The 17,620-nt window shown below is 41.6% G+C and overlaps 1 protein-coding gene across 1 annotated transcript in view; it reads left to right on the top strand.

Moving 5' to 3' along the window:
• The first annotated feature begins 2,117 nt into the window (after window positions 1–2,117).
• The window catches only part of ifngr1 (interferon gamma receptor 1), a 35,223-nt gene continuing 19,720 nt past the window's right edge, over window positions 2,118–17,620 (top strand). Inside the window, exon 1 of the mRNA XM_060899077.1 lies at window positions 2,118–2,497. Within this exon, the coding sequence (XP_060755060.1) occupies window positions 2,443–2,497 (55 nt within the window). The 5' untranslated portion in view covers window positions 2,118–2,442. The remainder of the gene's footprint in view (window positions 2,498–17,620) is intronic.

Raw genomic sequence — 17,620 nt, 5'->3', positions numbered from 1 at the left:
TCCATTAACTCGCCATTTCTTTTAGTTTTCCGCCGTTTGGCTTCTTTAACCTTAGCATTACTTATTCCCTCAATCACATCAGCTATCGACTCAGTAAGCGGTATCCCTGAGATGACGCCTCTTACACGTTTCCTGTCAAACACAACAGTACATTTTACTTTGCTGCCATTTATCTCCTTAACCTTGATTGCTTTCTTTTGTTGGTCCTCATCCTTACATGTAATTACCAACCCCCCATTTGCGGTCTTTCTGGCAGCCCTTATCTCTCCAAACTCCTTATACAGTGCTTTCGTGAGACGAGTCGGGTTCCATTCTTCAAACGTTGCTCCTTCCTGTTCCAACCTAACAAACACTTTGTACTCCTGCCTTCTTTCAATCACACTTACTACACTAGCGGTCTCCATGTCATCCTCAGAACTCAATTCATCCGTATCCGATTTGTTTTTTGATTTTTTTCCGCTTCTGTCCCTTACCTTTCGCCTGCACCCTCTTTCCATTTCCAAAACTCCCGCTCTCGTCCCTGTCCTCAACCTCACTTCCTCGTCCGTCACTTCCACCTCCCCGTTCCTGTCCATTCACAGTCCAGTCGTTGCCAACCGCCTCCACTACACGTCTTCCACTCCTCTCAGCCATCCTCCCCTTACCCTCAAGCCTCCTAACTTCCTCCGCGTACGCATGCGCATTCCACACTATGTCTTCACGTGACATGGCGCCATGTCTCGCAGTGAAACTGTGTGAGGGAGAAGTTTAAATAGCATGGTGGTAGATTGAGAGATGAGCAACAGCTGAGTTCAATACTCCAGTGACAGGGGGTGCTGTGAATCCTGTGGCCCTTTTCCACTACCCTTTTTCAGCTCACTTCAGCCCGACACGACTCGCGTTTCGACTACCTCAGAGCAGCACGACTCAGCTCGCTTCAGCCTTACTCAGCACCCAAAACTCGCACCATTTTGGAGTGGGGCTGAAGCGAGCCAAACCGAGCCGAGTGGGGCTAGGAGCGTGAGGAGACACTCCCCTGTGCACTGATTGGTGAGGAGGAGTGTCCTCACATGCCCACGCACGCCCCGCGAGCACGCTGGGATCTGTAAACACCATAAATCCGGAAGAACAAGAATTACGAATTACGAGAATTTCTGAAGCCTTATGCGCCTCGCCTTATCTATACGCTCTCGCCAGTATCTGTTGGTGTTGTCGGTGACAACAAGCCACAGCACCAAGACCAGCAACACTAACGACTCCATGTCCTCCATGTTTATTGTTTACTATCCGGGTCGTTAGACTACCGCTTTAAAGGTCACTGATGTCACTGTTTGTGTCGCCTAACGACATCACGTAACGTCCACCCACTTTCGCTAACTCCACCCAATGTGTCCACCCACTTCCAGCCAGCACAGTTCAGCGCGGTTGTAGTCGAAATGCAACTCCAACAGCCCCACTCAGCTCGACTCAGCACGGCACGGCTCAGCCCAACTCAGCCGCGTTGGTAGTGGAAAAGCGGCATTGGTCATTGTAGTTCTGAGTGGCCATGTTTGTAGTTCAGTTAGCGCTGCTGGTTTCAACGCTTTTAATGACACTACTGATATTGTAATATCTCATCTCATTATCTCACATTCACACCTACGGTCAATTTAGAGTCACCAGTTAACCTAACCTGCATGTCTTTGGACTGTGGGGGAAACCGGAGCACCCGGAGGAAACCCACACGGACAACATGCAAACTCCGCACAGAAAGGCCCTCGCCGGCCACGGGGCTCGAACCCAGACCTTCTTGCCATGAGGCGACCGCGCTAACCACTACACCACCCAGTTTTCCCTATAGTTTTCAAAAATAATGTAGCTCCAAAATGTGCTCAATTTCAAAGCAGAACTGGCCACCCTCTCTGCCCTCACCACGACAATCTTTTCTCCCCCCTCCAGCGAGTCAAAGAGTCGAATCACACAATTGTGTCATGAATCAACACGGCATGAATGATCCAAGCGCGCATGCGCACAGGTGAGCTACCTGTTGGTTGCAACGTGAAATTACACGAGAACTAAGAAAAACTAAACAAAACAAAAAACAACAAAAGACGCTATTAAATCGTTAAAAAACCATTATTAAGGACAATTAGGTATAGAAATCGCATAGTGGTGTATTAAACAGGAAGTAAGATGTTTGTAATGTTTATAGGTAACCGGATGTGGTGATAGTGCACGTGCGGATACGCGGAAGTTGTTTCTAATAGTCTATTAACAACACCTACAGACAGGCAGAGAGAGAGAGATACACACACACACTGACTGCTGCATCTCCTCAGCACTCTCTGGATGGATTTATTCGAGTTTGTTGTTGTTTGTGGCTGATTATTCCAATGAAAACGCTTCAGATGTGATTGTTTATTCAGTGTGGAGCTGGAGAAAGCCCTGACTCAGTGATATATCGGCGATATTCAGCTTGGCACGATGTGGATTTCTATCCTCGCCGTCTTCACTGTCCTGAGTACCTTCACACACTCCAGTGAGTAACACACACTTTACTTTCTACACACTAATCCCTTCATCTACAGTGGCGTGCAAAAGTTTAGGCACCCTTGCTGAAGATGTCTCTTACTGTGAATAAAGTGAGCAGAAGATGAACTGATCATCAAAAGGCATAAAGGTAAAGACAAGACTTTTAATGCAAGATTTTGTGTATTATTTTTGTTTTTGTCCAACTGGAGAGTGAGAAAAGAAAAGAAAAGGAACACCAGGTGAAAGTTTTAGTCTAGATGGAAAGCACCCCCGGCTTTTTTTTATGACACCTGATTTTTTTGTATCTTTAAAGTGTCTACTTTCAGAATCTGACAGGTACCAAGCTGAAATAATGTCCCAAGGGCTTCATCTTTAACCCTTTAATGCACCTGACCGGAACCCGACAGATTGAAAAAAGGATACAGAATGGGTCATAACTTTTGAAGTAAACTACATACAGAGACAAATTAACACATTTTCCCATACAATACTGACCCAGTGAATGACATTAAGCGGTTGTTTTTGACATTTGACAACATTTAAACCGCCTTTTTGGTCAAAAACGGCAAAAAAATGGCCTAAAATGTGTAGAAATTCAACTTTCTTTTCATTCTTTGAAGTTTTATTGTGTACTTTTTCACCACTTGCTCTTCATTTATCATTTACAGTATCCATTTGATTATTACATTGGGTATTAAGCTGAAATAATGCCCCAAAGTCAACATTTTTAACCCTTTAATGCCCTAAACTGGAACCCGGAAAATGATAAAACTGTCAGAATGTGGGATAACTTTTGAAGTAAACTACATACAGAGACAAATTAACACATTTCCCCATACAACACTGACCCAAGGAATGAAATGAAGTGGTTGTTTTTGACTTTTGACAACATTTAAACTGCCTTTTTGGTCAAAAACGGCAAAAAAAATGGCCTAAAATGTGTAGAAATTCAACTTTCTTTTCATTCTTTGAAGTTTTATTGTGTACTTTTTCACCACTTGCTCTTCATTTATCATTTACAGTATCCATTTGATTATTACATTGGGTATTAAGCTGAAATAATGCCCCAAAGTCAACATTTTTAACCCTTTAATGCCCTAAACTGGAACCCGGAAAATGATAAAACTGTCAGAATGTGGGATAACTTTTGAAGTAAACTACATACAGAGACAAATGAGCATGTTTTCCCATACAACACTGACCCAAGGAATGAAATGAAGTGGTTGTTTTTGACTTTTGACAACATTTAAACTGCCTTTTTGGTCAAAAACGGCAAAAAAATGGCCTAAAATGTGTAGAAATTCAACTTTCTTTTCATTCTTTGAAGTTTTATTGTGTACTTTTTTACCACCTGCTGTTCATTTATCATTTACAGTATCCATTTGATTATTACATTGGGTATTAAGCTGAAATAATGCCCCAAAGTCAACATTTTTAACCCTTTAATGCCCTAGACTGGAACCCAGAAAATGATAAAACTGTCAGAATGTGGGATAACTTTTGAAGTAAACTACATACAGAGACAAATGAGCACGTTTTCCCATACAATACTGACCCAGTGAATGACATTAAGTGGGTTTTTTTTTTGACATTTGACAACATTTAAACCGCCTTTTTGGTCAAAAACGGCAAAAAAATGGCCTAAAATGTGTAGAAATTCAACTTTCTTTTCATTCTTTGAAGTTTTATTGTGTACTTTTTCACCACTTGCTCTTCATTTATCATTTACAGTATCCATTTGATTATTACATTGGGTATTAACCTGAAATAATGCCCCAAAGTCAACATTTTTAACCCTTTAATGCCCTAGACTGGAAGCCGGAAAATGATAAAACTGTCAGAATGTGGGATAACTTTTGAAGTAAACTACATACAGAGACAAATTAACACATTTCCCCATACAACACTGACCCAAGGAATGAAATGAAGTGGTTGTTTTTGACTTTTGACAACATTTAAACTGCCTTTTTGGTCAAAAACGGCAAAAAATGGCCTAAAATGTATAGAAAATCAACTGTCTTTTCATTCTTCAAATGTTGTGTGTTTTCACCAAGGCCGGATTAACTATATGGGCCTGTGGCACAGTGCCCAGGGGCACCAACCACTCACAGCCAGTGGGGGGGGCACCACATGACAGAAACTTTTAAAAATATTTTTCGTGAATGTTTGTACACTTAAAATGGCTATACACTTGACATTGTTAAATAGTCATATATAATTTCATTATGAACACTAATTTCATAAGAACAACAACAATAATCATAATTCTGAGCAAGCGTGGCCTATGTGACCATTAACCCCCCTTTCGTCAACCTGTCAGTTGAGCCAGTCCACCTATGGTGAAATGTATCAATTTTTTAAAAACCGCGGTATAGAAATGAAAAATGGACAGACATCAATTGAGTGGTTGTGCAAAGAGAAAATTAAAAAAAGAGAAATACTCCAGGCGTGTAGCTGCAATTAAAAATGTTCCAGTGTTAGATCGTTTTTTTTTTTTTTTATAAAAAACATCGACAACTGCTGTCACTACCAGCGCTGAAGCCGAAGCTAGTGAAATCAGCAATGCTAGTGAGGGAGATGGCCCTGCTAGCACTACCCGGGGAGATGCTACAACCACAACCAGTGTTAGCCGAGGGGTCGGCGACGACGAGGATCCCCTTGAGACATACAAATATATGCTGCTCATTTTTGAATAAGACATTTCAATATGCCTACATGGTTGTTTTCAGTGAATTTGATGGGCTGATGTAGCCTACTTAATAAATTTTCAATGAGGAAGAATAACCTTATGTGTACTATTGTTTATGTATATGCTACTATTTTTGACAGCAAAGGGCAAGGTTTGTGAGTGTGTGCAGGAGGTTCCTGAACGCGTGCGCGCAGTGTGTGTGTGTGGGGTGCACTTGAGGTATAGTGCCCAGGGGCACCGCATTGGCTTAATACGGCACTGGTTTTCACCACCTCTGGCTCTTCATTTATCATTTACAGCATCACTTTTATTATATCGGGTATTAAGCTGAAACAGTATCTCTCTCACTTTATTTTAACCCTTTGAAACAAAACCTGTGCAGCATAGCCCAACAACCAAAAGTGGGGTAACTTTGATGTAAAGAAATGGGGACAAATGGGCACATGCAACTAATTAACAGACTTAACAGATAACATGTTGATTCGTGTTGTTTTAATGATCTTCAAAAAAACTATTTTCATAAAAGTAGGCTGGCAAGCAGTTGTCCTCCACTACTCATCATCATAACTAAAGAGATCTTCAAAGTCTATTTCTTCCATATCCAGCTCTTCATCCTCATCATTTGGTTCATTCTCTCCCTCTTCATTGACAGACAAGTTGTTGCTCTTGGAATCAACTACCTTGTCGACTACCTGCTCTTCTGACACTGCTCTCTGAGCCAGTACCTCAACAAGAGAAGGAGGGAGGATGGGTCCAATCGTCCAGATGGGTTCCAACACCTTCTCCTCTCCTGTCTTCTCCCAGCCCATGCCTGGGTCATATGGTTTGGGGCTCTCGATTATTGCTTCGTCTGCTCTCTTGTAGCAAGCAACTCTGTAGTGACTCGCTGTACATGTGGGATGAGACATACTTTGGGGGGAGGCAGGCGTTCCAGGTCTACTTTTGACTTTGAGTCCAGGACTTTGTCAGCACCAACCATGTTTCTCAGCATCTTGGCCCGTACGGCATCAACTGATGTCGTCCGTGCTTCGCCATACATGATGCATGTGAAGCACTCCATCTCCTGTTGAAGCTCATTGGTCTCCACCAAGCTGCTTGAAAGCATTGTGGAGTTTAGGATTCTTCTGTAGCTTCTTCAGAGGATTGACCTTTCCTTTGCCTTTAAAAGCACTGGTACAGTCTTCCCCAGTAAAGACATAGAATCCCAGCAGTGTGCTACAGTAGTCAGGGCCCAGTGATTCAGACAGTTCTGTCACATTTACCGGTACACGATGTTTGCCAGAGCCATGGTCAAGATAGATTGAGAGGTTGATCTTGCTGGCATGGTAGAGGAGGATCATCAAAATGTCTGTGTCAGGTGTCCTCACCACACATGACTTGTACCCCCATTTGACAGCCTGGTGGAGGTACAGCACAATGCGACTGTCTGTCTCCTCCTGGTTGGACCGCAGTGCATAGATTTCGGAAGTCTGGACCTATAACACATAAAGAAACTAAGTAACTACATTATTATAATATAACATTCACAATTCCAGAGCATTTGGTTTACTTATCAATCCTCCAGTATTGTTAGGGTGACTGCTTATGTCTCCGGTCAACTTACTTTTCCATTGGTTGATGTTATGTCATAGGATTTCCCATCAACACACACCACTGCTCTCATACTCCTCTCAATCCGAGACGCTGCCTCATTGCTCCCCCAGACCTTAAGAAGGAGGTCACATAGTTGCTTCTTGTTCAACTCATTACCAGGGAATGACTTAAAGTCATAGGGCGTCTGGGTGTTTGGACCATCAATTATGTATCTTTCAGTAAAGCCACGCCTGAGTCGCTCTTGGGCTTTGATGGAATCTGGCTGGTAGCAATCTGTGGAGAATACAAAATGATGCTTGGCAACCATTAGGCCCAGGAGCTGCATGCAAATCTCCCCACAGGTTGGTGGTAAGTTGGTCATCATGTGAAATAGGGCATTGCCATCCTGTATATAAAGGATTAAAAATGTTGACTTTGGGGCATTATTTCAGCTTAATACCCAATGTAATAATCAAATGGATACTGTAAATGATAAATGAAGAGCAGGTGGTGAAAAAAGTACACAATAAAACTTCAAAGAATGAAAAGAAAGTTGAATTTCTACACATTTTAGGCCATTTCTTTTGCCGTTTTTGACCAAAAAGGCAGTTTAAATGTTGTCAAATGTCAAAAACAACCACTTAATGTCATTCACTGGGTCAGTATTGTATGGGAAAATGTGTTAATTTGTCTCTGTATGTAGTTTACTTCAAAAGTTATGACCCATTCTGTATCCTTTTTTCAATCTGTCGGGTTCCGGTCAGGTGCATTAAAGGGTTAAAGATGAAGCCCTTGGGACATTATTTCAGCTTGGTACCTGTCAGATTCTGAAAGTAGACACTTTAAAGATACAAAAAAATCAGGTGTCATAAAAAAAGCTGGGGGGTGCGCGTGGACCCCTCTTTCCATCTAGACTATTTGGATGCCCTAATACATTTGAGTTCTCAAGGTTCCAGACCTTAATTAGCTTATTGAGCTGTGGCTTGTTCAAATTCTTCATAAAGAAAGAATAACTTTATTCATCACACACTTGTGAAATTCCTCTCTGCATTTAACACGCACATACACACACCCAGAGCAGTGGGCAGCCATGTTAACAGCACCAGTTGGGAGTTCGGTGCCAAGCTCCAGGGCACCTCAGCCCAGAGCCATCCCATATTAACCTAACCTAACCGCATGTCTTTGGGGGAAACCAGAGCACCCGGAGGAAACCCACGCAGACACGAGGAGAACATGCAAACTCCACACAGAAAGGCCTTCGCCGGCCGCTCGGTTCGAACCTAGAACCTTCTTGCTGTGAGGCGACCGTACAAACCACTACACTACCGTGATGCAGGTTTCAAAGCTGTATAAATTCTCTGACTCCTCAAACTTGTCCCTAAAATCAACAGCCATGGGCTCCTCTAAGCAACTCCGTCACATTCTGAATAATAAAATAATGAATTGATGCTCACAAAGCAGGAGAAGGCTACAAGAACGTAGCAAAGTGTTTTCAGGTAGCTGTTTCCTCAGATCGTAATGTTATTAAGAAATGGCAGTTAACAGAAACAGTGGAGACCAAGGTGAGGTCAAGTTTATTTGTATAGCGCTTTTAACAATAAACATTGTCGCAAAGCAGCTTTACAGAATTTGAACGGCTTAAAACATGAGCTAATTTTATCCCTGATGAGCGCGATGTTGGCAAGGAAAAACTCCCTCAGATGACACGAGGAAGAAACCTCGAGAGGAACCAGACTCAAAAGGGAACGCATCCTCATTTGGGCAACAACAGACAACATGACTATAACATTTAACAGTCCTAACATAAAGTCAGCTTCGTTGATGCTATAAACCCCCCACCGACGGAAACCCGAGCGCAAAACCGTTCACGACAACTGCAGCCTTAAAGTCAGCAAGTCAACTGCAGTCCCCAGCCACAAACGCACTACTGTAAGAGTCCGGAGTGTCCTCCAGGCGCGAACCCCAACTGTCCACATGGGGCCGTCCTCCACAGGAGCAATGCGATGAGACTCCAGCCAAACACAGGGCACCAGGATGGATCAGGCAGGTCCGACGAGCAGAAGAGGTCAGCACCTTGATCCCAGGACTGACATGTAACTCAAGGGGGGGGAGAGAGGGGAAAAAAATAGGTTGTTAGGTATGCCCAATGAACGACTAGAAGATGAAGAAAACTTTCTGAAAGAACTGCTCGTTGGATTGCTAGAAAGGCAAATAAAACCCCTGTTTGACTGCAAAAGACCTTCAGAAAGATTTAGCAGACCCTGGAGTGGTGGTGCGCTGTTCTACTATGCAGCGACACCTGAACAAACATGACCTTCATGGGAGAGTCATCAGAAGAAAACCTCTCCTGCGTCCGAGCCACAAAATTCAGCGTCTGAAGTTTGCAAATGAACATCTAAATAAGCCTGATGCATTTTGGAAACAAGTCCTGTGGACTGATGAAATCAAAATAGAACTTTTTGGCCACAATGTGCAAAGGTATGTTTGGAGAAAAAAGGGTGCCAAATTCCAGGAAAAGAACACCTCTCCAACTCTGAAGCATGGGTGTGGATCGATCATGCTTTGGGGTTGTGTTGCAGCCAGTGGCACAGGGCACATTTCATTGGTCAAGGGAAGCATGGATTCAAATAAATACCAGCAAATTCTGGAAGCAAACATCACACCATCTGTAAAAAAGCTGAAGTTAAAAAGAGGACGGGTCCTACAATAAGACGATGATCCAAAACACACCTCAAAATCTACAATGGAATACCTCAAGAGGCCCAAGCTGAAGGTTTTGCCCGGGCCCTCACAGTCCCCTGACCTAAACATCATTGAAAATCTGTGGATAGATCTCAAAAGAGCAGCGCATGCAAGACAGCCCAAGAAACGTGTAGAACTGGAAGCCTTTTGCAAGGACGAATGTGTGAAAATCCCCCAGGTAAGAACTGAAAGATTATTAGCGGCCTACAAAAAGTGTTTACAAGCTGTGATACTTGCCAAAGGGAGTGTTACTGGGTATTAACCATGCAGGGTGCCCAAACTTTTGCTTCGGGCCATTTTTTTTTCTTTTTTTTTTTTTTTTGGTATTTTATGCCTGTAAATGATGGAAATAAAAATGTAATCTTGCGGAAAATATTAAAGAAATGACGTCTTTACCTTTATGCCTTTTGGTGATCAGTTCATCGTCTGCTCACTTAACTATTCACAGTAACAGACATTTTTCAGCAAGGGTGCCCAAACTTTTGCATGCCACTGTAAACTCTGACAAGAAGCTGGTGATAATTAGATACACAGTTAGACAGATTAGACTTCATTAATCCCTGAAGGAAGTTCACAGAACACAGCAGCAATCCAAAAACGAGAATACTTACACACATTCAGGACAAAATTATAACGCCTAGTATTGGATATAAAGTGAATATAGCCTTATAATAAATCTTCTGTATTTCATTAATAGTAAGTACACAGTGAATGTCACCTTTATATACTGTGCACAAGTCCTCTGAGTGGTGTCAAAGTGATTTTGATAGTCACATAATAAAGCAAGCTCATACATAAGTATGGTTTGAGGAGCAGCTTTGGGACCAGAAGGTTGCTGGTTCAATTCCCTGTACCAGCAGGAATGAAATGAAGAAGGACTTTTTTTATTGTATGTTTTCGCCTCCGTTTGTTTTTGTTTGCTCCGAATGTAACTCAAAACATAATGAACGTGCTCGGATAATATCTCATTATCTCTAGCCGCTTTATCCTGTCCTACAGGGTCGCAGGCAAGCTGGAGCCTATCCCAGCTGACTACGGGCGAAAGGCGGGGTACACCCTGGACAAGTCGCCAGGTCATCACAGGGCTGACACATAGACACAGACAACCATTCACACTCACATTCACACCTACGGTCAATTTAGAGTCACCAGTTAACCTAACCTGCATGTCTTTGGACTGTGGGGGAAACCGGAGCACCCGGAGGAAACCCACGCGGACACGGGGAGAACATGCAAACTCCACACAGAAAGGCCCTCGCCAGCCACGGGGCTCAAACCCGGACCTTCTTGCTGTGAGGTGACGGCGCTAACCACTACACCACCGTGCCGCCACGTGCTCGGATAATATTTGGCCATGGGCCAAAGAACCATTGTTTACTTTTGATAAAAAAAATCCAGGTATGTATGCGGATCCAGGATATATCACGTTTGTTTATTTATTTATTCATTCTATCTACATTCACTGGATATGAGCAATCATGCGCTCTGATTGGCTACTCTTCTACTAGGATATCAGCTTATATACCATGAGTAGAGAAAAACAAAATGGTCGAGTGTGTTGCTGAACCAACTGAGGACGAAATAAAAACTCGAACAAAACACCAAAAAATACAAAAATAAAATGCAACAAAATATGGAATGAAAGTATTTGATGGTAAGAATTTTTTTTCTTCATTTTTCACAAATTGCTCCTGTCATTTCGCCGGTTTGTTTACATTCTAAGCAGAAATGATTTTGTCGGAAGTGTTGTATAAAGTTTTTATTTATCGAATTTGCAAAAAATAACAATAAAAATGCTCTGTTTCTCAAAAATCCAGTGAATGTGGAGAGAATAAAACAGTTATTCCACTCAATCTGGTCGTACATGGATTGATAGCATCTATCAGCTTGTGTACGACTCGATTTCGTGGAATGTTATGTAATTTTTTTTTTTTTTTTTCTGGTCTGTACCACATAAAGACAAAAGAATAAGTTAAGATATAGCAAAATAATATGGGCAGGGGGAAAAAAAGAAAAAATGGTTTGGGACGGGGGAAGAATACAGGGCAAGGTCCCAATTGAGTTGATTTTCAATCCCGACATGTTACAAAAGAATAAAAAGGGGGGAAAAAAACCTTGCAGTGTAAAAATATAAAAGGAAAAATAAATAAAATAATTAAACAAAACTACTTTTACAATACAATAATCACTTATGGCGGCTGGTATACCACATTCTTCGCTGTATAGCGATTAGAGAGCAGGATTTTAAATTGAGTCCGAATAGTTGCGTATTTTACAGAGTGAGGGACACTGTTCCAGAGCTTAAAGCTAGATGGCCTTTTGATTTCATAAAATCAGTGAAATTTAATTCCGTCTGAAATGTAGTCATTGTGATAGATGTTTATTTCTGTAATATCTCACAAAATATCAGGCCATTCTGTGGCTGGGAAGTTATTTAATTTGAGGGGATTAAAGCAAATAATGTGCATGAAATCGCTTGCTTCGCGCAGTCAAGCAGACAGAGGAAGTCCGTGCGTGTGCGCGCATGCGCAGGTTTACCTTTGAGCGTGCACTGACAGTTCCATCATTCTGTCGCTAAACGAACAGCTGATCACACCGAGGTGCTCGCTGAGCGCCGATATTTATTAGTTTGATATTTCCTGCGTTTCCTTTTCTTCGTGTATAACATAAGGTCTTCTAGCTTTCCGTTACTGTAGTCGGTCTTTCACGTTTCATTTGCACACTCACGTCCTCCATTTTTCTCTCCTGTTTCAAATTTGTATCCCACAATGCCTTGCGCGAACGGGGAAAGCCCACCGCATGATGTAGTATCTTGTATTGTGTCATGGTGAAGCAGGAAAAAATAGCGGAGAATTTAGAGCCATGTGGAGATTAATTCTTTTTTTTTTTAAATAAAAATTGGAAGTCTGTGATTCGAATTCAGTAGCTTTCAGTCCACTAAACAAAAATAATTGGGTGTTGGGGAAAGTTTTTTATTTATTTATTTATTTATTTTTAATGACCTACACGTGAAAAATCTGAAAGGCAGTACAGCTTTAACAGTTGGAGGAAAATCCAGGGGTTTTTTTTTTTAAATAAATATTTCTGGATGTGAGACAATAGCAGGAAGTAATTTGCAGGGTCAAAGTATCACAGCTTTCGTATAGTCTTAGGTTCCAGTGATTTTGATGTTGATATGTGGCTTGACGGAAGTTTTCACCCTACCAAATTCCCTTCTAGTGGTGTTTTTTGTGCTCTTGATTGTCCCACCGCAGTCACGGGGTAAAGTACAGTTTGCTGTAACATCTGCCCTTGAGTGTATACTTTGCAGGTTACATGTATAGACAGGACTCAAGACTGAGACTTACAAAGAAATATTGCCTTTAAAACAATGACTTAAGACCAAATGACTCGCGCACCCAGTCACCCCCCCCCCTTTATTTTTTTTTTATAAGGTCTAACAGGTTTTGCAATCCTTTTTCCTGGCAACAGAAGTACAAGTGAAATTCCTCTGTCTACAGGAAACAATTATCTTTTGAGAGCTTTGCTTAACTCCTGGTTATTTATAGAGTTGTTTTACAGGACGGGCTTCAGAGGCGAATGAACATCAGCCTGGAGCGTGTGCTTAGGGCTGTGTTCAAGTGCATAAATCTATCGTTCAGCGAAATGAAATGGATCTCTAAATGATGCTTGTGAATATTGAGGTATAAATATTTAAACTTCCCTTTAAGGTGACGTATTTAGGATTTTTTTTTTTAATTTCCTTATTGGTTTGGGGGAAGCCATGGCCAAATGGTTAGAGAAACTGTTTTGGGACCAAAAGGTCATTGGTTCGAGTCTCTGGACCAGCAGGACTGGCTCAGGTATCCTTGAGCAAGGCACATAACCCTCAACTGCTCTAGTGAGAGTGGTGGTGTATCTTGTGTCTGATTAGCCAAAGAAAAACTGATGATGTGATTATCAGTTCGGCCAAGAACACAGCCAGAACTCAATTGGTTTAATCACCTTAATGGTTTTATTCCATGGCGAGGTTATCTTTCAGTCAGCGTTGGTAGGCGGGGCTAAATTTGATCAGTGATTTGATTTATACAACTTTTATTTTTTTCCCCTTTCAAGGCAGAAATAATAAATTTGGACTCGATATGGTAATGTTTTCTGTAAGGAGATATCAATTTAACGATGTTAGAGGGAGTCTCCAGTTTCAGCATTTTGGAACTTCAAGAATAGTTTCAAGGTTATTGATTTTCTACTGGGGTTTTCCTGAGAACTTCAGGAACAGTGTTCTTAGTCCTGGGGCTGAGACTGTCCGGTTCAGAGTAATTCGACTCCCTAAAGGCACATCTGGTGGCTATTTCTTCAGTGACTGATGACATGTGTCAAGACCAAAGTTTGCCAGTGAACTGGTTATGCAAGTAATATTTTGGTCTTGCGTTTCCTTGATATGAGCCGATTCCACTCACTGAGATGGACTGGCACATTTTATTGTATTTTATTAACTTTGGTCTTGAATGCAGGTGGATTGAATGAATGGTGAAAGATCCAAGTGATCTAATGATGTCAAAACAGATGCGTTGGTCATGAGTTATGAGCAGGACAGAGTCATGGATTTCTGATCGTTTTCCAAACCTTGAATAATGGTGGACACGCTTCTGTAGGTTCTGTCCTCTACCCTTCCATCTCCTATACTAAAATATTGTCTTCGGTTTGTACGACTGGGGGGAACCATTACTGAACTCCACAACAGTGGGTTCTCCTGATAGCAAAGATTCTAAGTAGCACACAATCTGGAAAATATAATCATCAATAGGCACGTGATGGTTCACTCAATTCATGATTCGATTTTTAAAATGTATGTATTTATTTATTTATAACAATGTTTATACAGCATCACCATGCAATATTAACGATGTCATGACTTCCTGGCTCAAGGCCACCACAATATAAGGGGGGGGGGGGGGGGACCACACCAATGTATATCAAACACAAAAATAAGTTTATTAAAAAAAAAACTATGTACAGAAGTCAGTAAATGTAAAACAAAGCAAAACTGTAGTGTATATCAGCATAATGGAATGTAGTGCGAAAAGGTAAATAAAAATAAGTGGGGAGCGCAGCCAGCGCCGCAGCAAGCGTGATGTCGAGCAAGCAAACGCGCTCTCACGGACTGGGAGGTCCAGGTTTTATCCGGCTCCTAATTACGCCACCAATTAGTCATGTCATCAGAGCCCTAGAGCTCCCCCTGCTAGCCGAGAGACAAACACAAAACAGACACCAAAACACTGGCAGACCAAGAGGGCTAGTGACGAACCCAGCACGAGAAAGCTGCAGCGTCACAATGAATATTTAAAATATACAAATAACTGAGTAACATATTCCTAAAATAATAAATATGTAATATATATAATTTCCCTCTAGTTAAAAAAAATGTATTGGTAAAAATGTTCTTGATCAATATAAATTCCTTTTATTAATTAAAAAAATTTTTTTTTCTTAATAACCAACTAATTATCGACTCACATTTGTAAAGGTTGGAGTAAAATACAAGTCTATTAACTAAAATATTCCTTTTATTAAAAATGAAAAGTTAACAACAAATAGGCCTTTTCTTAATTTTAAACATTTTTGTTTTACCTCAGTTTGCTTCTCTGTCTCTTCTTTCTTTCAGCAGTCTGTAAAAAGAGAGATCTGAATTCTTATTAAAGCTATTTGTACACAATCACACACAAGCTCTTTCCAGTTTTAGTTCCATTTGTGTGTTTTTGCGGTATTAGAGCTGTGTTACTTCCACCTACGGTGAAGTCGCATGTATTCCCACTATTGTACAGCCTCTGCTGGCTAAAAAAACAAAAAAAAAAACAGAATTACAGCTTGGAAAAACTAAGATTATGGAGCCTGATGATCATCACGATTCATTTTTATGACTGCTGCCTCATTGAGGCAAAAGCCTAGGTCACAACCGGACATCCGATTTTATTTTATTTTTTTTGGTCGTGGGATTTTTGGCGTTTCCCAAATCGCTGCGTTTTTTTTTTTGTTCGTGGAGAAAGACGCACGTTGTAAGTTTGTCTTGCGACCTGAAAAAAAACATAAGCGCCCGTAGAGTTGGTTTGACATGACAAAGAACCTCTGCGGCCAGTCTACGGCTCGAAAATCAGCACGTCACACGCACGCCCTCTGTGCGTTTCTTGCGTTTTTTGCACGTAGATCGGTCGTAGGAGCATGTACGGCTGGTTGTGACCGAGGCTAAAGCAAGTCAGTACTAGCCACTGTGTCCCTGTAATGTAAGAAGGAGTGTAACAATAGTGCACTGTGCATTACAATCACCAGAACGGTGAATTGTGATCTCACAATACAAACAGCTGATCTCATGTTCTCAAAGGTACACAAGAACGAGTGGCATGTCATCGGGTTCTAAGAATGAGTGTAACCATAGTGAAATTTCATAACCAATCAGCACTTATCCTGATCCGGTTTGATTACCCGTTCTACTTCTTGATAAACTTCGGAAACGAAATAAGAGAAACCAATGTATCGTTACGTGTGGGCTATTTTATTTATTTAATTTATTTATTTATATTTTGCTTTGGATTCTCTCTGACCTTGTACAGCTTTCTCAGACCAAACTATCCCTTTCCTTTCCATCTCTCTTCTTTCTTGTAAAGCCCATGCCCAATGATTCATAACTCACCAATGGCAAACTAATTAGCATTATCATTGTGTTCCTGTAATTATTAACCTGCTGAACTGGAAACTTGCATCTGAGTGAATGACTGGATTTAATTCAAACCTCTGTCACCTTTGTGCATGTGTGGAATTACAATAGATAGCTGTTGTCTAAAAATGTACACAGGGCAGGTGCCCAAACCCAACATGGGCGTGGTTGTTGGTTTCTACACGGATTCCCGCTTTTTGTTTTGTTTTTTTTAACCACCCACAGATTTCCAGCGAAACTGACGACTGGGAGAATCGGAGCCTTCACGAATCCGGATGTGGATTGCTTTGGTTAGATAGATCGATCTACAGTGAGGCAAAAATGTATTTAGTTGGTCACCAATTGTGCAAGTTCTCCCACTTAAAAAGATGAGAGAGGCCTGTAATTTTCATCGTAGGTACACTTCAACTATGAGAGACAAAATGAAAATGAAATCCAGAAATTCACATTGTCTGATTTTTAAAGAATTTATTTGCAAATTATGGTGGAAAATAAGTATTTGGTCAATAACAAAAGTTCATCTCAATACTTTGTTATATACCCTTTGTTGGCAATGACAGAGGTCAAACATTTTCTGTAAGTCTTCACAAGGTTTTCACACACTGTTGCTGGTATTATGGCCCATTCCTCCATGCAGATCTCCTCTAGAGCAGTGATGTTTTGGGGCTGTCGCTGGGCAACACGGACTTTCAACTCCCTCCAAAGATTTTCTATGGGGTTGAGATCTGGAGACTGGCTAGGCCACTCCAGGACCTTGAAATGCTTCTTACGAAGCCACTCCTTCGTTGCCCGGGCGGTGTGTTTGGGATCATTGTCATGCTGAAAGACCCAGCCACGTTTCATCTTCAATGCCCTTGCTGATGGAAGGAGGTTTTCATTCAAAATCTCACGATACATGGCCCCATTCATTCTTTCCTTTACACGGATCAGTCGTCCTGGTCCCTTTGCAGAAAAACAGCCCCAAAGCATGATGTTTCCACCCCCATGCTTCACAGTAGGTATGGTGTTCTTTGGATGCAACTCAGCATTCTTTCTCCTCCAAACACAACAAGTTGAGTTTTTACCAAAAAGGTCTATTTTGGTTTCATCTGACCATATGACATTCTCCCAATCCTCTTCTGGATCATCCAAATGCTCTCTAGCAAACTTCAGACGGGCCTGGACACGTCTGGCACTGCAGGATTTGAGTCCCTGGCGGCGTAGTGTGTTACTGATGGTAGCCTTTGTTACTTTGGTCCCAGCTCTCTGCAGGTCATTCACTAGGTCCCCCCGTGTGGTTCTGGGATTTTTGCTCACCGTTCTTGTGATCATTTTGACCCCACGGGGTGAGATCTTGCGTGGAGCCCCAGATCGAGGGAGATTATCAGTGGTCTTGTATGTCTTCCATTTTCTAATAATTGCTCCCACAGTTGATTTCTTCACACCAAGCTGCTTAC

This window comes from Neoarius graeffei, chromosome 18 (assembly GCF_027579695.1).
Source record: "Neoarius graeffei isolate fNeoGra1 chromosome 18, fNeoGra1.pri, whole genome shotgun sequence".
Classification (NCBI taxonomy): domain Eukaryota; kingdom Metazoa; phylum Chordata; class Actinopteri; order Siluriformes; family Ariidae; genus Neoarius; species Neoarius graeffei.
The sequence above is the reverse complement of the archived record's forward strand: the minus strand, read 5'-3'. Positions and strand labels throughout refer to the sequence as shown.